We start from the raw sequence: 25,773 nt of genomic DNA, 5'->3' as shown, positions 1-25,773 counted from the left end.
AGTGTCTTTATAGTTGCAATGAAGACTCTGAAGTGCTCCTGCAACACAAGAAACAGTGTACCTAAAGAGCAACACAGACTACACATCTGTCTGCCAATGCTCTTCTTCCAGCATTTCCTGTGAGCATGGGGAAAGTCTCAAAGTTCAGGGGAGGGGGATATCCATGTGCCTAAGGTCACCAGAGGCCGACAGGTTTGGGGGCTTGTTCTCCAGACAAAGTGCAGAAAAAGTGCATTAAAGGACAAGAACAAGGAAAAGTCCCAGAAGATAGAGTAAGCCAAGAGAAACAGCAGCTAATGGTAGTAAAGCTTTGCCAGTGTATGAATATTGTTAAACAGTTAAGTATTTACTTATTAGCACTGCAAGGAAGACTTCTAATTTAAATCAACTTAGTTAAGTGCAGCAGGCCCTCCATATTCACTGGGATAAAGGATGGAGGACCCCCCTGAAAAGTGGAAAAACCACAAATAATTACTGAAGGACCTACAGATATCCAGAAAAGGGTTGTTTCTAGGAATCTCTAGGTCCTCCAAAGCAACCTCTGGTGAAAGTTGGCCAGAGTCACACTGGAGGACCTAGAAATCCCTAGAGATAACATATTAATCAAATACGTGAATAATCAAATATGCAAAAGTCAAAGCTATAGACATGGAGGGCTGACTGTATTATTAAACTAACGTCTATTGTAGGGGTTAAATATAAAACATATGTAACAGTTTTTGGCTTTAATCCTGGCACTTGCAAATATTTTTAATGTCCATGACACAACCCAGCACTTGCGAATATTTTAAATGTCTACAGTTACAACTATGAGATTACAGGGATAGGCACCCTTCTCTTCTAATACAAAACTAAAAGTGGATGGGCACATGTGCATGGCATGCTGACTCCAAAAGAACCAGTATGCAAAGAGCTTTAGTTAGCACTTAATACATAATATCTTTGTTTATCCCATGAAGTTCACTAGGTGAATCCAGCAACCTAATTTACCTTACTGGGTTGCTGCAAGGATGAACTGGGATAACCCAGTCAGACTGCCCTAGGATCCCTGGAATCTAAATATAGCACATTACTGGCTCTCTGTCATACTTGTCTGCAACTAAGTAGGTCAGCGATTGGCCAATGTTCCAAACTTAGGTGAATTTACAAGCACAGGCAAAACAAAGAACCGGGAGCAGGAAGTTCCTTCAGTATCTGAGGTAATGCATCACAAGAAAAGGCAGTCATTTACAGGAACTTTTCATAACATGAGCATCCACTGCCTATCTGTGGACTATTCTACTCTAAGTACTTCAGTACATTTTAATATTTTCAAGCGGAATATTCCATACCGTTCCATATGGAGGTCTTTTTTATTTCCAACCAACATAATGGGGATCCTGTGAAAGAAAAAAACACACACATCAGTCTCAGAGAAGAAGTTGCTGTATGAGGAGTAATATGATACCATAATGAAATATGGAATGGAATGAGAGTGTTACTACTTACTGGACTTTTCCCACCATATCCAATAACTTGCCATGGATAACTTTAATCACTTCAAAACTGCAAAATAAAAGGATGACATCATACACACTCTCCAATGCTGTACCCCCTGACGTTTCTACCCAGCCCACAAGTAATTCTGTATAGATCAATGCCAGATGCAACTATAACTTTACTTAACACTTAGGGAAGTTTGTTTGGCATAAAAAACAGAGAAATGTATTAATAGTAATTGTGCTAATTTATATTTTTTTTGAGAAACAAAAGGAGCCAGAAACCTTTCTCTCAACGAAAGTGTAATTTCCAGGACATTGTCTGGGGAATAATATTTGGGGGACAGGGGTACTTTCATTTGGTCCTCGCTGCGTCTGCTGGCATCCTTACTTGAGTTTTCACCTCCAAGGCATACAGGGGTTGTACAGTAAGACCCCCTTAGTTGTGGGGGATACATTCCAGGACATTCCATATACATCTGAAACTGTAGATAGTAGCCAACACTGTATTTTTAAGTGAGATGAACAACATAGGCACTGAGACATCAGAAGATCAATAGTAGCCTAATGCTAGTGTCTCAAGCACATGAATTTACACAATTACTGTACTGTACCATGATCAGAGATGGCTACTAAGTAACTAAAAGGTGGGTAGTGTACAGCATACAGCAAGAAAACGCAAGATAACGTAGAAAAACAAGACAGCACACAATTTCTTTAATTTTCCATTTTCTATTTAACACTGTACAAGTTTTTCCATTTCCACTTATTATCTCTCATTATTCCATTTATTATTTCCATTTCTGTTTAATATTGTTATTATTATTCTAAATTTATATAGTGCTGTAGATTTGCAGAGCGCTGTACATACAAACAATTTTTTTGGTCACAGTTCAGCGCTAGTAAGTGAAACTGAATAATGGTCCCACAGATAAGGAGGTCTTACTGTACTGACAGCCATCAAGGAACAACAGGAAGGGATGGCGGAGCAAGAAGAGGAAGGAAGCCCATGGAGTTCTGCCTCATGGTGCACAGGCACATGAAGGGGGAAAAAGCCTGCCTGTGAGAAAATTAGGAGGCACAGGGGAGAAAGGCTCATGAGAGATCAGAAAAACAGGGATCGAGGAAGAAACAGGTGGAAAAACAAAAGAGATGGAATCACATGAGACTAGAGAAACATGGCAGAGTAGAAAGTGTACATGGAAGAAAAATAAAAGACAAATCAAAATGGTTGGACAAAAAGTCATATGGAGAAGTGAGAGAATGAAAATCTAAGAGTAATGGAGAGACCGGTGGGAGAAAGGACAAAAACAGCGGAAGTAAAGAATAACTTGAAAGGGATAAAAGACAGAGTGCAAGTGAGGGACGCAGGGACAGGTGGGATTCAACAGTGGGATGGCTAAAAACAGGACAAATAAATAACAGGGATCATTTGTATGTAATAGTAGATAATTAATTTTACAAAACTTCAATTAGATTATTTCCAGCCTGAAGAAGAGACTACTATATAAATATTTGTTACAGTCAGATAGATATACCCAATTTAGAGGCTTTTAAAAATGTATTCATTTTCTTTAAAGAATAAAATTGCTTCCATTAAATGAAGTTGTGGCAATTCTGAGGGGTTGGCAGATGGGTTTAAAGGGTATTTCAGTGCATTATTAATTATTCAAAATACAGTCAACCCCACGCCATCCAAATGGAGATTAAAAATTCTAGATCCAGTGCAACAATCATATCTGCATGTGACTATCTAAATCTTTGCTTATTTTAGCAAATTATTCCAAGTATTGCTACTATTGTTGCAAGCATCTCTGGCATTAAAGAAGCATATGAATAGCTGGAGGAGAATCAGAATCCAAAATCATTCACTTTGTACAAAAATTATATACTATGGTAGGGATTTGAAACAATGCAGGGGAAACAATGAATTGGTGAGGGGAGCATTGATGGGATGGTCTGGGTAATATTGATGTGCGTGAGGGCAAGGTGGTTCTGGTTTATACTTTGTATATAAACGCCGTCTTTATTTCCCTGCATTCTTTCTATGGTACAGTATATTTCTGTAACCTTTATTTTCCTTCTCCCATAAGCAAAATACAGTGTCAGGGACAGTGCAAGGAATGAAATCAGAGATGATATTTTCATCTGTATTCACGTTAAGTTTTTAGTGCAATAATCTAATATAAATTTAAATAGTCAAATTAGAAAATAAATAACCCCATCTTGACATAAATATAATTAGCACAGGGTTAAAAAAAACCTTTTTAGTGTAATGTACTTAGGTTTAATTTTTTTTTTAACAAAATGCTGTTTTATCAGTAATATTCTTACCTGTGATAAAAACCCAATGCCAATTGTACATCATCACATTTATAAAACTGAAAATGAAAAACTGAAGTCTACATTCTGTTTTTTTAATGACTAGAAAGATATTTACAGAATTTGGTGTGTGATTTCCTTCAGATATAAAATGTTGTATTGTTGATCTGTAAATCACATGATGGCTAAACATTTAAATTGCACAGTCAGGGCAAGGGGGCTTTTCCATGTAGACTAGCGACACAATTCTGTGGGAAATTCCCTTGCATAAGACCCATCAAAATGACAGCAAGTTGCACAACCCTACTAGAGTTTATGCAGACGTGTGACTTTGAGCATGAAAGATTAAAAGCCAGATTATTGCCAGTCAACTGGGTCAGGGCTTCATTTCAGAAGAGCAAACATAAAAAGAGAAAACTAGAAACATGTCACTGTGATGGTTTGATAGTTCATAGAAATGGAAAACAATCTATAACTAAAACACCAGAATTCCAACACAACAAGAAGTGATCTAAAAACAATTAACAAAAAGGAAGGTGTACACACAAACCAGAATCTAAACACACTCTGTTCCTTCCCTTTGCATTAATGTGCCAACCTCACATCATCTTCTCTCCTATGTATGGACTACAATCTCAGCATTTGATGACACTGATGCTTAAAACCCCCACCTCACCCCAATCATCTTCCGAAATTATCAACCAGTGGCTGGAAAGTTGGAGCAATCTAATTAACTGTCATGCAACCTTCCACGATCCCAGCCCCTCTCAGACTACCTGGACTGTAGTAGTCTGTTTCAGAAATCACCAGTTTGCTGCTCTTTCATTTGCCTCCACCTCAATGTAGATAGATACACACCTCTACAATGTCCTTCTCTATCCTTTGCACCAAAAGGTAATTGGGATTTGCAGCGCTTCTCACTGCCTGTGCCCTAAGCAAGACTTGACTTGTTCACAGCACGAAGTATCTTTAAACATAGCAAGAAAACTGAGATGAGATTACTGTATTTCCAAAAGGGATGTGAGGAGAAATTCAAAACAGGTGTCAGACAGGACAAAGTGCAATGCGGGGGAAAATGCATTTCCTTTTCTGTGCTAAGTGAGGTTTGCAAAAGCAGAAGCAAAATTAATGCAGAACAGTCTTCCCAAACCTGGCACCTTCTTGATGTGATAAGACTACTATTCCCATGACTCCCAGAAAACCTGGAGTATGCCATGTTTGGGTAGGCTGTTACTGAGTCACAACCTGTGAATCCCCCTGAAAACTCCAATTCATGGCTCAGGCATACTCTTCCTGAGCCTGGAAGCCCTCGTTTCAGCAGTGGCAAGGAGTGAGTTGGCAAATTAATACTAGTGGGCCAGCTATACCTGCTCCTTGAAATGTCAGATCTGGCCATGATAACAACTGCCTTGATTATAAAATAAAATAAAATAAAATAAAATAAAACTTTTATTTATATACCGCCCTTCCATCGATCAGGGCGGTGAACAACATAATAAAAACAATACATACATTGTACAAATTAAAAACAATTTAAAAACCCCGGTCAGCCATCCATCTTGCCGTCAACATAGAGAGGGAGGCCATCTAGGACTTCACTCGGGGAATGCAGTTCGAAATAGAAGGGTTTTTAAGTCCCTTCTAAACTGAGCCAGGGAGGTGGCCGAGTGGAGCTCTGTGGGCAGCGCGTTCCAAAGGGTCGGGGCAAAGATGGAATACGTACTCCTCGTTGTAGAGGAGAGTTTGGCCCCTGGAACCCTAAGTAATTGCTGCCCAGAAGTTCTGAGGGTGCGGGGCGGAATGTATGGGGAGAGGCGGTCCTTCAGGTATCCTGGGCCCAAGCCATGTAGGGCTTTATAGGTAATCACCAACACCTTGTACTGTGCCCGGAAGCGAATAGGCAGCCAGTGCAGATCTTTAAGCACAGGTGTAATATGGCTGGTCCTGGAAGTACCAGTGACCAGCCTGGCCGCCATATTCTGTACCAGCTGTAGCTTCCGGGTATGATTATTTATTTAAAACATTCATATCCTACCTTTCTCCTGATAATGGGACTCAAAGGTAGCTAACAACACATTTAAAACAATACAATTATATCCCCTTTGTATAACAGTAACACACTCTACATATTGGAAACTGTTCTGAAACTTCCGTGGGCCCAAAATGCTGCAGATGGACAGCTGAAAATAGCTTCAATGGCTATTAGTCCATTTTGGGGCAGAAGTCAAAGTGCTGGTTATGACCTATGAAACCCTATGTAACTTAGGTCCAGGCTATCTGGAAGACCCTATATTGAGCTCTTCAGAGGAGGGTGTTCTCTTGATCCCACCATCATCAGAAATATGTTTGGTTGGTGGTTTCTCCCAGACTATGGAACTTTTTTCCCAAGAGAGGCCCCTCTACGCTCTCTTTTCACCAGCAGTCAAGGACTTTCTTATTTATAACTTATAACTTTCTTATTTATCATCTTATAACTGCAATAGGTGTGCTTGTTCCTAAATGTGTAAGAGGTTTTAATGTGTTTTTAACTGTTGTAATCAATATTTTTAAGTGCACTTGATACTTTTTAATTTTTTCCATTACAGACTATGTTATCTACGTTGTTTTAACATACAATGTAAGTCACTTTGGATCCCACATGGGAGAAAAGATAGATGTACATCTCAGCTCACATCAGTGTTTGTTCTTGATGTGGGAACACAGCTACTCTGGAAATAGGGATCCAGAAGGCTTACACAATCACACCACAACCTTCTAGGTCTCTCCTCACTACATGCCTTATGCCACTGCCACTCCTGAAGATTAGAGAGAGGAGAACCCTCTGAAATAACATCCAATGCACCACAGGGCCATACAGCTGGAACTGAAAGTTAGCAGAGTTTCTCAGTATCAGCAAAAATACATAAATTTCGGGAATGAAATCTATCTTCTGAAATATCAATTTTGTGGTTTCAAGTGAGAGGACAGGAGACTCCTAGATTCTTGAAGCAGAATAAGTGCAAACTAGTTAAGGCCAGAGATCTTTAAAAAAGCATTTTACTCACTAGGTTTTACCTAGCAGGGAAAGCTGAGGCAACTAAAGTAAGAGAATGCGAGGAATTAAAAAACAAACAAACCCAAAACACCAACAACTAAACAAACAACACAGTAGAGGTGGGAACTTGTGAGCCTCCAGATACTGTTGAACTAAAACTCACATAAGCCCTTGCCAGCGTAGCCAATGTTGAGAGATGATGAAAGCTGAAGCCAAATAACATGGAGATCCAAACACTCCCCATCCCTATTTTAGTGCCAGCAACCTATATCCTATGCAAAACAGAAATGCTACATACATGTCTTTTCACAATGTTTTTGAACAAAGACTGGGATGCAGCAAGTAATCAGGATGGCAATTGAGTAGAATGGCAAGCATAAACCAGACAGCAGTGGCAACCATTGGTAAAAGTGGTTCTGGAGCCAAACATGTCCCATCTCATGGGCAGGTTATGACCCAGTGTCAGGTGGGGACAGTACAGGACACAGCCGAGCTTAAAAGTGAATGTCACAAGTATTATTGTTTTGCAAGAGATTCTAACCATGCTCATCTGTGTAAGCCACAAACACAGCTCTTGAGATTCACAGTATGTGGTCTACAAAAAAAAGCTGGATTTGGTGGGAAACAGTCATCTACACTCACGACTTCTAAAGTTTTAAACAGAACTTCAAAGTCTTCAGCATATTAATTTGGAAACTTCTAAAATTATGACATCAATATTTTTATAAAGACTGCAAACACGCTTAGCCAGCTTGCTATACAAGCAGCCTATTTTTAAATTCTTTTTGACAAAAAAGAAAAAGAAAAGATGTTTCTTGCCACCCTGCAGCCAAGACACACATATGAGAAAGTGATAATTGTGTACCATCACATAAAGTGGAGCTCAAACGAAGGAAATTTCCAGCTCACAAGAATGCCTCAATATTACTTGCCAGCATTATGCAGGCCATAAAAACTGTTGCCCTCTGCTGGCCTGCGCAATGTATTCACTGACACTGCCCTCTTGTAAGGAGATCTGTCCAAGACCTAACAGCATTCTGCAAATGGATCAAAGCTGCCCTCTCACTTTACAAAGGTCTCTGGGCAGTTGTAGGTCAGTAATGTCACAGGGTAACCTCATATGTGATTGGGCTAAAGGTGAAAGTCTCTCGATCTCATTATCAATCTCCTACCTACATAATATGCTTTAGTTTCTCAAACACTAATTGCATTGAGATGGTGCCAAGCTTTCTCTTTCAGGAGGCAAGAAGGGCTATTAGTGGACAATTTAGGTCTGAAGCAAACTCCCAGCATTCACTTCTCATCTTTACTCAGAGATTTAAGTGCAGAAAATAATAAGACCTGCAAATTCCTTTTTAAACATTCTACATCATGTTGGTCTTATATTTGTCCAATCAAATAAATGCACTTTACTTAAAAATAAAGACAACATATATCTACAAAACACCCAACATTTGTGCATTAGTAGTACAGAATAGGCTTAAATTAACTAAGGCAATGTCAGATGCTCTAACTGTCAAGCATTTGACTGGTCTGCATCCATGCACAACATGGCACAGCAATCCTGCCTGGCACCACTGACTGCGACTGAAAAAATATTAAGTCACTGAAGCAATTGCAATAACAGCCTCTACTCAGGGCACAGCACATTATATTCTACCTCTACAGAAATATAGACTTTTAAGCAATTATTACTATATAGAATTAAGCCTGGCCTATTAAATAGATTATGTACTTGATCACAAAACTTACATTTGTAGCTTTACATTATTTGTAGAAAAGCAGTGGTGGAACTAAGCCCCATGTTATCTGGGTGGAGGCAAAGGGCCTAAAGGAAGGGACTAAATACTATTCAGCCCCTTTTCTGGCCAAGGCTTCCCAGTTTTCTGATTCATGGGGAATGCTGTACTCTTATATATGAATGCTGCACTCTTATAATATACCTAGATTTATTTAATGCTTTATGACTCCCTAAATGTCACAAAAGCAATATAAACACAAAGTCTCATACAAATGAATAACTCAAAATAGTTCTTAAGTATAGCCAAACTTTAGCCAACAAAATACAGAGGCCTATTTGTGTGTGAATTAAAAAAAAATTATACTGCTTTGGAAAAGAATGTGAAGCCTATGCACCATCAGAACTACAATTTCCATTATGCCTAAACACTGGAATCAGACCATTGGAGCTGGAGGCAACAGCAATCCAACATCATCAGGGGGGAAAAAACAGACAAAGTCTGAAGAGTAAAAATAAGAAGGCCTACCTTTTTATTGATGTGACTGAGTAAACAAGAATGTAGCCATTAATGTCTATGGAGTAAGTCTGAGGAAATATTGAATATTCATCCTGTTGGGAGATTAAAAGGTGCATTTTAATGTTTTGTGCCCAAACACGCTTATCAATAAACTTGTAGAATTGGGCTAAGATTAAGCAGGACTAATCCTTGCATTGTTAAAATGCCATGCATGAATGTACATGTACCAACATCCTTTCATGGCTCTGTCTTCTGTTCTAGTGAATTCCTTGCATAGCTGAAGGATTACAATTCCTATATAAAAGTCTAAAGCAGCAGCAAACGGCCCAGCTGAAAATACAAGACATCAACCAGGAAAGTTGACATTATATTGGCATGACATGCTCATTCACTCTTCAGTTTACAATTAGCGAAGAACTAATTGAAATATGAGAACTGTTAATCTTAATTTCTACACAGTGCTATTGAAAATTACCTACCAGTGTTACACTGTGCAACAAAATAGACTATCTCAGCATGTAAACTGATCAATATTGTACATCTGTTTCTAAAAACAATAAATCAGATAATCGATTGAAGAAACTTAGTACATGCTAAATGGTGTGATGAAGATTACTGAAGATTTTTCGGCTACAGAACAACCTATTACCAACAATTTCTGGGGGTGTATAATCCAGGCACAATAGAAGCCCTACACCATAGACAGGTCACAAATGGCACATAGACCCCACACAGGCACTGCCTGTTTCTTCAACCCTCATATTCAAACAAATCTCCTCCCCACCCCGTCCCTGCCCCCCACTATTTCAATTTTAAAAATTTGGGGGAAGGTTTCAGGAAATAATAATTTTCTTTTTAAAAAAAGCATTTTTCCCAATATACTGTTTAACCCTTCAAAAAAAAATTAAATATGAAACTGGAGGCAAATTTGTTACCATGTCTGGTTTTGAAGAGCTGTGCAACCCCAAAACAGATAATCTCACTTCCCACCCTCTACTGGCAATAGATCAGGTTTAGGATACCTCCACTACAGCAGCTTATGCATGCCCTAAGACTGGACAGAAGCCTTTCTCTATCAGGATTATGGTGAAGGCTCAGTTGACAAATGAAAGATCTCCTCCTCTTGCCATATGTAAACTGTGGATATATTCATCCCAAGGGACTCATTTGGTCTCCCTGCTTGTGTTGCTCCACTGGATAATAGGAATTCTTGGTAAATTCAGTGTTAGTATTTTACTAAGTGTCTTTTAAGGTTGTAATCCCACCTTGATCCGTGGGAGAGGCGGGAGGTATAAATAAACTATATTATTATTGTTGTTGTTGTTATTATGACAAAAGGTATCTCTTGCTCAGGTGGGCATTTATTTTATCAAATTAATATTCATCTGAGGGATCATATATTTATCTGAGATACATCTGAGATAAATCACAGATAGGCATTTGTCACAGGGAGAAAGTCTGCCATAGTGGTCTGACTGCTGGACAACAACAAACAACAAACAGCTTCATTTATATACCACTCCATGCTGAACTAACAGTATCTAAGCGGTTTACAACAACTCTGGGGACCATGATTCTATTCTCCACTCGACCATGGAAACCCACTGGGTGCCACCTTGGGCAAGTCATAGGCCTGAAAAAAACCTTGTGAAAGTGTCACCTTAGGGCCACCATAAGTCAGAAACACCTAAAAGTACACAACAACATCAATTTCTCTGATACTTTTTAAGCAGGTGAATCTGTCTAATTTGAGTATATTTTGTTTTTGTTGTTACTGTTTTTTATGATTATTTTTGTGTTTCATGTTGTTTTTAATATTATGCAGAAAATTATATTCTGCCCTTGTGGTGCTGACACAGCACTCAGGGCAGTAAACAACATAAAACAATATACTAATTACTCATTTCTCTCCAAATTCCATGCAAACTACAACCAGACAGTAAAGCAGGGGTGGGAAACTTGCAGCCCAAGCATAAGACCCTTGGGAGATCCAGTGAAGCCCCATAACCTCCTAAACCCTTCAAATCCCTGAAAAAAAATTACAAAAATAAAAATGCTTTTTTTTTGGGGGGGGGGGGGCACACCAAAACTGCAAAATAAGCAACACCCCAAGGGTAACTATGAATGACACAATGCCTTTTTGGTTGCCCAAAATGGCAGGAATGTCCTGAGGCCTTCTGGTGAAGCTGAAAACTAAGTGGTGTGGACCTCCAGACTCTGGATTATAGAACTACTTCTACTTGAAAATTCTTAAAGGCTACTTTATCTTTCAGGTCTTCTGTACAATCATACCAGTTACAAGGTATTAGCATCAGAAAGGCTAGCAAGGCAGCAAGTATCACGTACCTGCCCAGCTGTGTCAACTACTTGAAGATGATATTCTTGTCCATTTACTGTAATCAGCTTTGTGAATGCTAGACAAACAAGAGAAGGGCATTTTAGTGTTTCTCATACAGGTCATGTCAACTGAGTGCATTTAATTTGCTTAATACCATTGTAAGAACAAGCTGTTTTTCACTATGTTTACAGCCATGGCTATTTATTCAAATCCTTTCAAAATAGATTTCTGAATCAGATGTTTGATTTCACTATGTTTATTAGTACAAACTTCCCCCCATGTGGCAGCCTCCAGAAATTTTGGACTACAGCTTCCATCAACCAATCAGCATGGCCAAAAGTCAGGGAAGGTAGAATTAGTATCTATACCTAGAACAGGTATACCGTTAAAGCCTGGGTATTAAGGCATAAATCCAACTGCTAGCTCTAATTAAATCAGACCTACTGTATCAGTGGGATTTATATAAGCATATACTTAAATTCAGCATCTAATAGGGTGACTCTATTTGGTAGAGTCAACACAACCAAAGTCCCAATATTTTTTTTAAATTTTTTGGTTTTGTAGATAAGATAGGCAAAAAAAAAAAGGTACCAGTTAAGGTTTTTGGTTGTACGCTAGCATAGGAAATATTGTTAGGATTCAAAAGTTACGTTTTGAGGACAGCAGATCATCTCTGCCTTACAGTGAAGATCCAGGCTACAAAACATTTCAGTCTCTTCCAGCTAAAGAATAATAAATAGAACTGGAATGTTCAATAATTAGTTAATTAATTTAAAAGCTTTTCAAATGTACATTTATTAAATAGAATAAACACATGACTACATTTCTTTAATCAGTTTGAAGCCTCTTGTATAAAGTTAATTCTGTTGAGTAACTGCTGATTTTCTGTCCTGCAACTCTTTCTGCCAATGAACTCTGCTGCAAACCTAGGCTGATTGCCTCAACTCAGTGCCAGGGCTTGGCTGGTACATCAACATCCTACAGCAGCTTCTAACATGAGCTCCTGCCAGTCCAGTTGGCATACAGTGAATAACCCAATCATAGAAGATTGTTCCTCTGTGCCATCTCAAGAATTGTGGTAGCAGACAAGAAGTGCAATTTGAACCACTTTGATGAAACTGATGTTGGTTTTTAAAAAATATAAACTACATTATTTTAACAAAAATATGTTGCAATAATCTACTTCTACTCAGTCTGATTCAGCTTATGGTAACACACTGTACTGTGCAAATGCCAGCCAACAGAGAACAATGAATATGCCCACAGACCCTTTATCATTAAAGTAGATAAGATGCAAATTAAGGACCTCTAGGAATGTTGTGAGGTACAAGGAAAATATATACTCTTAGCATTGAAGTGTTAGTCAATGTAATGATGCCTTAATTCAGAGAGAAAGGCCCACAATTTGCAAGCAGAACATCTTCGGTTCAGTCTCAGAATCTGCAGTCAAAGCTGGGCTCTCTGTCCATGACTCTGAATAGAGCTAATCATATTGGGATCAGATACATAAGCAATCTCACAAAATATAAGGCAATTTCCCAAGTTGGATATGAAACCTATCAGTATATCTCAAACCTGAATCACTTTCAAATGTTTTTAAAACTGATAGTTAAGATTTCAAAATGTAACGTGCCAAACTGAATTTTGTGCACAAGTATAGCTTCTGAAAGTTAGTCATTGTACTAGCTTCAAACTCAAGTTAGCTTTGTTGCATTAGATCGCTACAAAAGTCCAAGCTCCTTGCAGTATAAATATCAGGTTAATCATGACAGTTAATGATACAACTTGGCATTTGATTCAAAAGTAACCTTTTCCTTTTGGTTGTTGAATGGGGCAGCTCATAGGGAACATATAACCCTCTTGCTAAAACGAATCCACTAGCTGCTGATCCATTTCTGAGCAAAATTCGAAGTGCTGGCTATGACCTTTAAAGACCTACACAGCTTGGGTCCAGACTATTTGGAAAACTGTATCTTTCCATATGATTTTGCTTGTGCTGTAAGATCTAAAGGGGAAAGGTTTCTCTCGGTCCCATCGACATGAGTGGCATTCAGACTGAAATATTAATTTTAGAGGATTAAAACTGAATTTAAATTTTGACAAATAAGTGTATTTTAATATGCTGAAAGATACAACAACAAAGAAGTCTCAAGAATCTAAGAAAGACAAACTTGTGTTTATCTAGTTTGTATTATTCATGTATGCATATGTGCCAATGGGTGTGTGTAGAGAGAGCTACTCCTACTTACAGTGATCAAAGCCCTGGTTTATTGTAATAAACAAACTAGGCCAATCCCACTATCTGATTCAGGATGAAAAGTTTTCAGTCTCTTACAAATGCATTTTTTCAAAGATAGTTTAGTTATGTGATGCTAAAAACTAATATGTAGGAATAATAGGTCACAGTACTATTTTTATGCTTGCAGGTGATGTCATTTCAGTGACATCTTTGATTAAGAATGCTTTTAAAATAGCTTGAGGACCAGCCTTACTCAAACGTATTGCCCAGCTGTGACTGAGTACAATTCCTACAATAAGAAGCTAGCATGAATGTTGTTGCCCTGCTAGCTGGGACTGATAGAACTGTAATCCAATGTATCTGAGGACATTTAGTTAAGCAGGGGTGGGAATTATGTGCCCTTCAAATATTTTGAACTGTATGTCCCTGTAGACATAGTTAGTATAGCCAAGGATTGGAAACACTGGATGTTGCACTCCCAACGCATCTGGAAGGCTGCATGATTTCCTTCCCTGTAGTTAAGCATCAACTGCAACAACACTGGTTTTATAGCCACATCTTTAATGTTTTCTGAAAAGCAGTAAGAAAAATATTATTTAAAATGCTACAAAGTCAACTATATCCTGCTTGTGCATACAATGAACATAGTCAAAAGAATTCCAACTTTGCTCTTACCTTTATTTCCAGAAACTCTTTAGTTTACAGTCCTAGCCACTTTATGGAAGACTGAACAGATTCAGTATTAACTAAGCATGGGTAAAAGGAGAGTGGTGTAACAGCAGCAACAGAATAAGGCTCTTAACTTTATAGCAAATGAACTTTGGGTAGTGCTCTCTTTCTTGAATAAGCAATTGCACACCAGAAGAGCCTCCCCAAAAAGTAGGGATCAAGTTAAAGATACACTGCTCCCATCTGTTTTTGGCAGAACAATGTCATTTTAAAACAGGAACTGAGGCAGGTTGACTAGGCACATACATGGAAATATTTCAGTTACTTACTGTTCTCTATAGTAGGATCATATGAATCAACAAATTGGCCTTCCACAAATTGAATAGTCAACGATGATTTCCCTATGAAAAAAGAACAATAAAGCAAATCTTAACAATTAATAATGTTTGTGTTAATACTTTTTTTCATGAGACGTGGAAAAGGTGCCCAATGAAAATTTTGCATTTAAAAACTAAAGCAATCCCTGAACAGTCTGAAAGCTTCCTATCACAATATGGATAACGTTAACAATGTTAGAAGGTCTGTGGTGAGGGGGTGGACAGTATTTTCAAACATGAAACACTTTTGACAAGCTAAGAACTGATGTGTACAGAAGTCGAATACATCTCTTGCTCATCTTCTACCATCTTCCAGCACCACAGGGCATATCCAAATATCACTCCTTGTATTACTCACTCACCCTCTTGGATCATTGCAATGCAAGGCTGACTTACTGGAGTGCAGGTAGTAGGAAATGGATGGCTTTTTTCCTAACATTTAAGGGACTTATACGTTTAACAAGCCAAACTAATGATAAAGATGCATTAAAATTATGCCACAAAAGAATATGTAAATAAAATACATGTCCTGGATTTTATGCAAAAAAGAAAAAAATACATCTTAAGTTACAAACCCAAGTTCAAAAGTTTATTTACATTTGTCAAACATGTCAACCCAGGGACTGAAACACAAACTCCACAAAATCCATGCAAACTTCCAGACACTGTGGCCATCTTTTTCTTTCTACGGGGAAATCTGCTGTATGACAGATTCCAGTTCCCACCAGTGCTTCTTACTTTTCTGGCATGGTAGGTTTTTACTGGCCACTACCCTAAAGGCACCAGATTCCATCATATGTTGGAAGTTAAGCAGGGTCACTCCTAGTTAGTATTCGGATGGGAGACTACCAATCAATACCAGGTGCTGAAGACTATATGTCAGGGGAAGGCAAAACCACCTCTGAGTATTCCTTGCTTAAAAAAAAATTGGAAATTAATGGGGTCACCCTAACGCCACACATGACTTGAAGACACATACACACAACCCTTAGCTTCCACAGGCCTTCCTGAGATTTCAACGTGCACACCATTTGCCAACTCCAGATCAAACAATTTTTCTTCTGTTGTCAATCTCCCCAAAACGCCACCCCTACCACCCACAGAAAAGAGAGGGAGAAGATTTTCTTTTGCCTTGGCATTCCATCCAACGTTCATGAGGACTTGCAGTACTCAAATGTAAGCCTTGGATCCACATTTTAAAACTGTCTGTATATGCTATGTTGACATTATTTTCTTTACGGTAGTGCTCGATTTCTTTCTGAACATTGCTCCTTTAATTTTGGTAGAGATTTCTTAAGTGGAATCCAGACTTCTGCTGGTATCTTGATCATCCAAGGAATCATCTCTCACATGCCAGAATGCTCAATTTAAGTTCCAAGTGGGATAAGGAAAAACAGAAGAAGTTTCCTCTGTGATATCCAGGGACTCGGTTGGCAGTGGCTGTTTTCTTAAGCTGGCAACCTATTGCAGTTTGAGGCTCCCTTTATCCTGCAAGCCAGAAGACAACTAAAGTGAAAGGGCAAAATATAAAAGGTAATGCTGTAGAAGACCCACCATGCAGGGATGTTGTACATCTTTTACAAGAGAACTTCTGAAGGAAACACAGAGAATTGTACAGCTGCACCCAGTAAAAATTTAATAGGAAGAAAAAGAAACAATCTCTTCCTTCTTCCATAGAGAATGAAGATGAATAGAGAAATGCTTTTCTTCTCTCCTCATTAGGTTTTCTCAGGAGACAGCAATGTGGTTTCTACAAAATCTCAACTCGTACAAGATAAATGGCTTCTCCTATCCTCCATGGAGATTGAAGATAGCCCAGTGATAAAAGATGAGTTTCAATACCACTGGTCAGTCTTTTTAGGGGGAAAGGTACTCAAAAGGAGGGAAGGGGCACCTGAATCAGAAAGCATTTAAAAATCAGCTCCTCTCTCTTCCAAAAGCAGTAGTCCAGGAGGTATGGGTAAAAGAAGAAGGGTCTTTTTCCATAGTGAAAGCTGACTTAGGCACAGAAATATGCTGGAAGCTGATTAGCCACCGAGAGGATAAGAGATGAGTTGCTTCAATGTTTTTTTTCACTTTTAGTTCTGGTTTCTGAAGTTAACTCAATGTACAGTGGGCCCTTGTTATCTGCTGGGGTTTGGTTCCAGGCCCACTCTCCATAGATGCTCAAGTCCCATTATATACAATGGCATTGCAAAATGGTGTCTTGTACATAAAATGGCAAAATCAAGGTTTGCTTTTTGGATTTTTTCCCCAATTCAATCTGTGGATGATTGAATCTGTGGATGATTGAATCTGTGGATATGAAGGGCCTACTACAGGGGTAGGCAACCTGCGGCCCGCGGGCCGGATGCGGCCCGGCAAGGCCTTGGGACCGGCCCCAGCCCGGTCCTGCCGCCGATTGCCGCTGGAGCCTTTGGCTTCTCGCGTGAGGGCATGGGGCCTTTGGCCTATCAGGAGGAGGCAGGCAAGGGGGAGCAAGCGGTAGGCAAGGGGGGCAATTGTCTATAGAAGCCTCCGAAACATGCATTTATATTAACATTTTTTTAAAAATCAGCAATTTTTTTTGCGTGTCCTCCATTTTTTTTTTTAAAAAAGTGTCCTCCATTTGAAAATTTTGTCCCACATTTGTCCCGGTTTATTTATTTATTTATTTTAAAAAAATATTGTTTAATTTATTTTTTGGCTTTGGCCCCCCAGTTGCTTGAAGGACAGCAACCCGGCCCCCGGCTCAAAAAGGTTGCCTACCCCTGGCCTACTATGTCATAAAACAGACAACCTTTCTGTAAAGCTTATAACTACATTTCTGAACAGCACCTTTATTGCCAATAGCATGGTTTAAAATGAATGTGCTCTTTTAGCTGAAGCTATACTACGGCTTACAAATCATTAAAATGCTGTATAAACTAAGGCAAGATTGCATTGACCTCTTCTCTTAAACTGTACAGATAGACATACATATATAATTTGCTCCTAAGGCAAAGGATGTTCCAAATCAGACCTCCTGTGGATAGCAGTATGCTGCTCTCATTAAACTGACTTCAACAAAGGGCAAGGGCCCAATCAGAACAAAGGAATCTGCTTTATATCCATTCAGGCCATTGATCCAACTAGCTATAAAACACTGGCAGTGTCTCTCCTGAAAAGAGAAAGACTGTTTTGTGCCCAAGGGCCAAACTGACTGTGGGCAAGCATGTAAGGCTGGTGCACTACAGCAGATGGTAGGACCACGCCATGTCTAGCACTTGCCCCACTGATAATGATCACCCAGGCTGCATTCAGACACATATGTATGCCCTCCCACTCCTAAAAATGCCTCCTACACCAATATTAGGCTGGCTGCAGTTACCCAGAGGACCTTTTCATCTGCTGCTCCTAAATTATGGAACAGCCTGCCGGAAGAGATCCGACATATCACTAATCTAGACACTTGATAGTGTCTAGATCAAGAGAAGTAATAGTGCCACTGTATTCTGCTCTGGTCAGGCCCCACCTAGAATATTGTGTCCAGTTCTGGGCACCACAATTCAGAAAGGACATTGAGAAACTGGAGCGTGTCCAAAGGAGGGCGACAAAAATGGTGAAGGGTCTGGAAACCATGCCCTATGAGGAACGACTTAAGGAGCTGGGGATGTTTAGCCTGGAGAAAAGAAGGTTAAGAGGTGATATGATAGCCCTGTTTAAATATTTGAAAGGATGTCATATTGAAGAGGGAGCAAGCTTGTTCTCTGCTGCTCCAGAGAACAGGACCCGGAACAATGGATGCAAGCTACAGGAAAAGAGATTCCACCTGAACATTAGGAGGAACTTCCTGACAGTAAGGGCTGTTCGACAGTGGAATGCACTTCCTCGGAAGGTGATAGAGTCTCCTTCCTTGGAGGTCTTTAAACAGAGGCTGGATGGCCATCTGTCAGGGATGCTTTGAATTGGATTTCCTGCATGGCAGGGGGTTGGACTGGATGGCCCTAGTGGTCTCTTCCAACTCTATGATTCTATGATTCTATGATTCTATGATTCTAATCTTGATGGTTTCAAAAAAGCTGTCAAGATGGATCTCTTCCGGCAGGCCTTTTCCTGATTGTAGTAGTACAGTTTATTGAATAGCCCGAGGGCCGTTTCAAAATACTAGTAACATAGTAATAAACCAGTGCCACACACCTATATATAAAATGTAAATATAGTGCACTAGGTGCAATAAACCCCAATACAATATACATACATACGAATAACCTGAGCATGCACCAGAACCAGAACATGCACCACTTGTATACAGCTTATACATATCTAAAAAGTATACAATATATGCTAAAAGTTATACTAATAAACAGGTAAAAATAAAATGGTTACACAATTGAACAGTAATATGTAAGATAGTTACCATAGAAAGTAAAATAGAATTAAAATTGAAATTGAAATGGGAGGCAGAAATAACATAAAACATCCGTCATCGTATGTCAAATCTGTTCATCACCCTTACAATTAACACCAATCATCCCCACATATCTAGATCTCAACAGTGATGCTTTATGAAGGAACTGAGCTGTGGCAATAGAGATTTTTTAATCTTGTCCACTCATAAAGTATGATATTCTGATGTGGGTATCCCAGAATATTGTTCGTTTAATATAGGGATGAAGGTATTGATCCCTTTCCACTTGGTATAGATTACATCTAAACAAAATGTGTGCTAGATCCTCAATTTCATGATCCCCACAAATACAAGTTCGTTCATTATAAGGGATACCCTGGAATCTTCCATGTCTTACCATGGTATCAAGTTGGTCGAATCTTGCTCGGGTGAATGCCTCTCTGAGAGGATCTGTATTTTTAGATAAGATGGCATTTGAAAGGACCGTTTGTATTGGCTCAACCATTTTAAGTTGCCTACCCTACTGAGTGTGGCTATGTCTTCTTGAGCCAGAATGTCCAAAATTCTCTGTCTTGCACCCTTTCTTGCTTGATCGTTCATAGTACAAGCTACAGGGAGGCCACAGCTCTTTATAAAGTTTAACAGTTGCATAGACCATGAAAATTGCAGTTGAGAGTGCAACTGTTCTAATAAGCATAATCTAGGGAGTCTGTTTGGCTCCATTTCATTAATTTTGCACCAGTAATTGAACACTCTGATTTTAGCTTGAGAGTGGATAGAGTAAATTTCTAATTCCGCTCTTACAGCAGCTGCTGAGGTCCTTTTATCTATTCCCAGAATACTTCTCAGATGTTGAGACTGGGCTAGTTCTACTACTGCGGTGGAATTTAGACCCCATACTTCTGCTGCATATAAAAGCATAGGTGTAACCTTAGCTTTGTATACATTAATTATTGGGGCTAAGGAGCCTGGGTACTTGTTGACTTTTAGTTTAGGAATGAGATTCATACGTGCCTTTGCTCTAAGTGAGCTTTTGTGGTGATGGGATGACCAGGATCCATTCTCATTGAATGTTACACCAAGGTAAGAAAAGGACTTTACTTGTTCAATTGGTTCACCCTCTAGTTGCCATCTGTGTCTCTGCTGTCTTTTACCAAAAACCATTATGTTTGACTTAGATTTATTAATGGTCAGAGAGTTATTCTGGCAATAACAGCTAAGTTTTCTTAACAGCCTTCGTATACCAACTTATGAATATGATAACAATATCATATCATCAGCATAGAGCAAGATGTTACAGGAAGTGTGTAAAACACAAGGCATATCGAGTGCTGAGTCCTTCAATTGTCCTGGTAGATCGTTTATATACAAATTAAATAGCAAGGAGGCTAGTAAACACCCTTGTCGTACCCCTCTATATGTGTCAATTCTATTTGATAAGGCTCCATTTAACCCAAATCTCACTCTCAGACAGATACCAGTGTACAGGGCTTTAATTAGTAACAGCAGTCTCCGTTCTATTTTAAGGTCGATCAGTTTACTCCAGAGAATTTCTCTATTTACTGTGTCAAAGGCTGCTGACAGATCAATAAAAGCAGCATATAGATGTTTTCCTTTGCTGATATATTTGGCAATCATGTGATTTAAAATAAAACAATTATCTATGGTGGATCGATTTTGTCTAAAGCCCGCTTGTTCTTCGGTTAAGATACCCTTTTCATTAACCCAACTTTCAAGTTTATTCAAAAGGAGCCTAGAATAGATTTTGGCTACGATGTCTATTAAGCTGATAGGCCTATAATTACAGGGGTCTTTATTGTTCCCCTTTTTATAAATGGGGACCACTATTGCCAATTTCCAACCAATTGGAACCTGGCAGGTGTTATTTATATGTGTGAAGAGACCTGTCAGAATAGGAACCCACCATTCACTAAATTGTTTAAATAATTCTGCCGATAAAAAGTCCTCCCCTGGTGCTTTATTGTTTTGCAGCCCATTAATAATAGACAAATAGATTGATCGATCCAGCTCCATAGATATGGATTGTCCAACGTCTGTCCCAAGATTCCTTGCCCCAGTTGTGATTATCTTAACGTGATTTTAACTGTTTTATAATGTTGTTTTGCTTTTTGTAATTACGTGGGTTAGTTTAAAGATTGGGGATAAGGGGATTTATATACTGATTTATGTATGTATTTATGTATTTTATCTTATGTTGTAACCTGCCTCGATCCCTTTCGGAGAGGCGGGATATAAATTAAACTTATTATTATTATTAGGCCTTTAAAAATCATTCACTAGCACCACCAGAGCTTTTTCAACAATCTCACTGCAGCATGGGACAGTGAGAGTGAAATCTTTTATCTACAACCAGCTGTTGATCAGACACAAGAAATTTTTCATTACTGAGGAATTAGGGTGGGCCTGTTGGGCAAGACCTGTTGGTAAAACATAATCTATGCATACATGCTCTAGACAAGACCTGCAAAACTTGGCAGTAGGTAAGGGCTGAAATTAAAATAGGCTATACTTCTTTGGGCTGCAGATAGGCCTCCTCCACATGGCCCTCTCCTCAGAAAGAATCCAAGCAGAGGAGGAGCCTTGAAGTCACTCCACATTCTCGTGGGTCACTCAAAATTCTTCAGCGGGCTGCATGTGGCCCCCAGGCAGTATGTTGTGCAGGCCTGCTCTAGACTTTCTTAGAGGAGTCTCTTAATCCTGTTTGAAGATATTAAGGATGGTACCTATTACATAAAGGGCCTTTCCTAGTGAACCACTACACCTTTCTACATCTGAAAGAAAAATCAGCAAATAACCCAAAGAAACTAGATAGGATGGTTTAAATTCTTAAGATATATGGGCACTCTTCTCTTTGAAATCATAATGTTTTAAATGTTAAGAGAATATCTTTTTATAATGAAATTTTGTTTCTGAGTATGGTTTTTTTTATGTTGTTTCAACTACAACCTGTTCTCATTCTTATATGAATAGCTGGCAATAACCTCAAATAAACCTCATGCTCTATATATTTTTATAGTTCTCGCTAAGAAACAGCTTGACACACTTACTTCTGAGAACTATTCTGAAATGTAATATTAAGCAGTGAAAACATGGCTTTTTGTGACCAGGTGTTATGCCTACTTGCAAATCTGGATCTGTGAAAACTATAGCTTCTAAATACCATATGTTTTGTTCTGTAACACAGATAATTTCAAATGTCAGGATACTACAAAAATGAAGCGCTAATGTCATCACTCAGTAGAACATAAGCAGCTTGTCATTATTTTATGTATCTGGCAAAGTTGTTGACATTTTTAATATTCAGATGTACATTTTTCCCTGTGCACAGTGACTCTCTCCACATGAAACGGCTAGTACCTGCCTGGTATGTTTGCCAGCAGTAGGCAATATAATCCTAAAGCAAGATCATAAACTGTGTGACCCAAGGTTTCTACTTTTTAGGTTCTACTGTACACCAGACTGATGCTGCATTTTAAATGTATCCTTTGGAGCCCTGGTGGCGCAGTGGTTAAATGCCTGTACTGCAGCCATTCACTCAAAACCACAAGGTTGCAAGTTCAAGACCGGCAAAAGGGTCCAAGGTCGACTCAGGCTTGCATCCTTCCGAGGAGAGAGCTAAAATGAGTACCCAGACTGTTGGGGGCAAATTAGCTTACTTGCTGTTCACCGCTATGATCTTTGGAATAGCGGTATATAAATAAAACAAATTATTAATTATTAACAGTTAAACTTAAAGACAGATTAAACCAAAATGAGGATGACAATCAACAGGTCACTGTAACACTCCTGCTTTACCTCTTCCATACTGATTAATCAACATGAAACTGTATGCTCAGGGAATATGCAAAGTGTGCCAGTGTGAGTGTGTGTCTTCAGGATGCCTGGCAATTTATGGCGACTCCATGAATTTCATAGTGTTTTCTTAGGCAAGGAATCACAGACTCACAGAGTTGGAAGAGACCACAAGAGCCATTCAGTCTGACCCCCCTGCCATGCAGGAACTCACAATTAAAGCAACCCCGACAGATGGCCATCCAGCCTCTGTTTAAAGACCTCCAAAAGAGGAGACTCCACCAGTCTCTCAGGGAGTGAGGCAGTTACTGTCATAACGTTTAGGTGGAATCTCTTTTCCTGTAGCTTCCATCTATTGTTCCATGTCCTATTCTCTGGAACATAGGGGAAAAAAGCTTGCTCCATCCTCAATATGACACCCCTTCAAATACTTAAATAGGGCTAATATCACCCCTTAATCTTCTCTTCTCCAGGCTGATACCAATGTAAAGTCGAAGTGGAATAATGATACCAAGCTCCCTAAGTCTCTCCTCATAAGGCATGGTTTCCAGACGCTTCACCATTTTGGCTGCCCTCCTCTGGACATGCTCAGAGGCAGTGTATATATTATGTCAGGGGCTGAATTCAGTGTGGAGTTGCAATATGGGCGGTGCAGGGGCAGCAAGAACGTATGATCAAAATATGCTACTAATTAGACTTGTTGAAGAAATATGGACCTTTCAAAGAACTAGACTAGAAAGGGGAATCAACATTTATAATCTATGATAACCCAAGATGAATTACTTATTCAACAAACTGTGAACCAAATTAGTATGGGGGCAGCATTAAAGATGACGCCTGTTATGCAATGTTCACTCTTGGTCCTTTACCAACCAGGTGTGGGCAGATAAGCAAACATGCTCAGCTATAGTGCTGAGCGGACTAAATGGCACTGGCATATATTTATAAGACTGCAGTCAAACAGTGCAAAAACACAATAGTTCCTGCCTACTTTCCATGTTGAGTGGGAAGAGGAAAAGAACACTGCAGCCTGAGTTTGACATGTCTGCCTGTACTAAGACCAAAGGCAGTTTATCTTCATGATAAGACGTCATCTGTGAACCAAAACTGTCAAAAGCTCTAAAGATACTTAATATTGTACAGATTGAGTCTTCTTTATCTGCAATTCCAAAAACCAATAAATAAATAAAAAATATTTAAAAATAAAGAAAATAATAATGAGTGGCTGAGATAGTGATACCTTTGCTTTCTGATGGATCAATGTACAAAAACTTTGTATCGTGCACAAAATTATTTAAAATATTGTATTAAATTACATTTAGGCTATGACTATAAGGTATATAAGAAATAAACAAATTTTGTGTTTTTAGACTTGGGTCCCATCTCCAAGATATCTTATTATGTAAGTATATTCAAATACATGCATTCCAAAATCCAAATGAATAAATCCAAAATACTTCTGATCCCAAGTATTTCAGATAAGAGAGACTCAACCTGTATACATCACCCTCCTGTGTAAGATGAGGACAGATTTTAGGACCAAAATTATTGATATGACCCATGGGTAAAACTTAGGGGCATGTTACAAAAGATGTAAAGCAGTGGCCCCCAAACTGTGCCCTTTAAGAGATTTTGGACTTCAGCTCCCAGAAGCCTCAGCCATGTTGGCCAATAGTCTGGTATTCTGGGAGTTGAAGTCCAAAATCCCTTAATGAGCACAGTTTGGGGACCACTGATGTAATGGGTGAATCAAAGGAAAACAATGCTAAAGAACTTTAAAAATTCAAGCCGGAATAAATGTTTGTGCTCATCCTAAAGGCTGGATGGATGAGGAGAGAACTACTGTAAATGGTGGTTGGGTGATGCACGGGGGAGGCAACAGGGCATGGGTGGGGCTCAGAAAACATGCATATGTCAAAAAGGATGTAAAAGCAAGGCAAATGATGGCTGTGTTAGTAATGATTACAGCCTGTAATTTTAATGCAATCAAACTTTGCTTTTTGATAAAAGTTAAGGTATAGTACTTACACTGACTGTGGATAAGTCAAGACAGTATTTTGGAGTTATGTTTTTGACTAAAATTTCTCAACATATACATACGAGTATATATGGTTATTCCACACATGATTTAGAACGAGTGGGTAATTTGTGATCCTCCATATGTTAGACTGCAGCTCCCATCATTCTTTACCACTAACTATACTGACTAAGGGCTGATGGGAACACCAATAACATGTGGAGGGCTTTACACTCCTCATCTATACTTTAGAACATTTAGAGAATTCCGGGAGAGTTCTCTGGTCAGCTAACTCTGAACCCTGCCACTTCAAAATAGTGGAAATCAATCAGCAACCTGGGCCAGATTTTAGCGCTCAATCTTCTGGAACTGAAGGGTGAGAAGTTATAATTACAAGAACAGAGATTTCAACTGAACAGTAGGAGTGGTTCAGTAGTGAAAGAGACTACTCTGCAGAGTATGGGCTTTTTTTCTGTTGGGAGGTTTTTAAAACAGAGGTTGGATGGCCATCTGTCAGGCATGCTTTAACTGTGCAATTCCTGCTCTATGCCAGGGGCTGCACTAGATGACTGTTGGGATCACTTCCAATCCTATACACTAAGCATTTTATTCTGATTCAGCTACTAGTTTAGAGCAGGGCTGCATCTTGGCGCCGAAAGACTCCTCTGATGAAAGATCAGAGCTATAGACAAGTTATGTATGTGTGCACTCCCCGCAATGTTCTTTTTTCCTTACTGGGAGTGAAGAGCTGCCTCTCCATCTCATGTCAGTAACATAATAAAGAGCAATATGAATGAGGATCTCTTGGGAAGAGGGAGAAAAAGGCTCTCTGTTGCCTCTCCCAGCAACCCTGTTACAG

General features: G+C 39.1%; 1 protein-coding gene across 1 annotated transcript in view; it reads right to left on the bottom strand.

Annotated features, from left to right (window-relative positions):
• The window catches only part of RHEB (Ras homolog, mTORC1 binding), a 45,313-nt gene that overhangs the window by 7,442 nt on the left and 12,098 nt on the right, over positions 1 to 25,773 (bottom strand). Inside the window, exons 2-6 of the mRNA XM_089533623.1 lie at positions 14,668 to 14,739; positions 11,439 to 11,506; positions 9,102 to 9,184; positions 1,489 to 1,545; positions 1,332 to 1,379 (exon numbers count right to left, since the gene is read on the bottom strand). Of these exons, the coding sequence (XP_089389749.1) occupies positions 1,332 to 1,379; positions 1,489 to 1,545; positions 9,102 to 9,184; positions 11,439 to 11,506; positions 14,668 to 14,739 (328 nt within the window). The remainder of the gene's footprint in view (positions 1 to 1,331; positions 1,380 to 1,488; positions 1,546 to 9,101; positions 9,185 to 11,438; positions 11,507 to 14,667; positions 14,740 to 25,773) is intronic.

This window comes from Sceloporus occidentalis, unplaced genomic scaffold (genome assembly GCF_023333645.1).
Source record: "Sceloporus occidentalis isolate IW3139 unplaced genomic scaffold, rSceOcc1.0.p SCAF_7, whole genome shotgun sequence".
NCBI lineage: Eukaryota > Metazoa > Chordata > Lepidosauria > Squamata > Phrynosomatidae > Sceloporus > Sceloporus occidentalis.
This window is presented reverse-complemented; position numbering and strand designations above follow the sequence as displayed.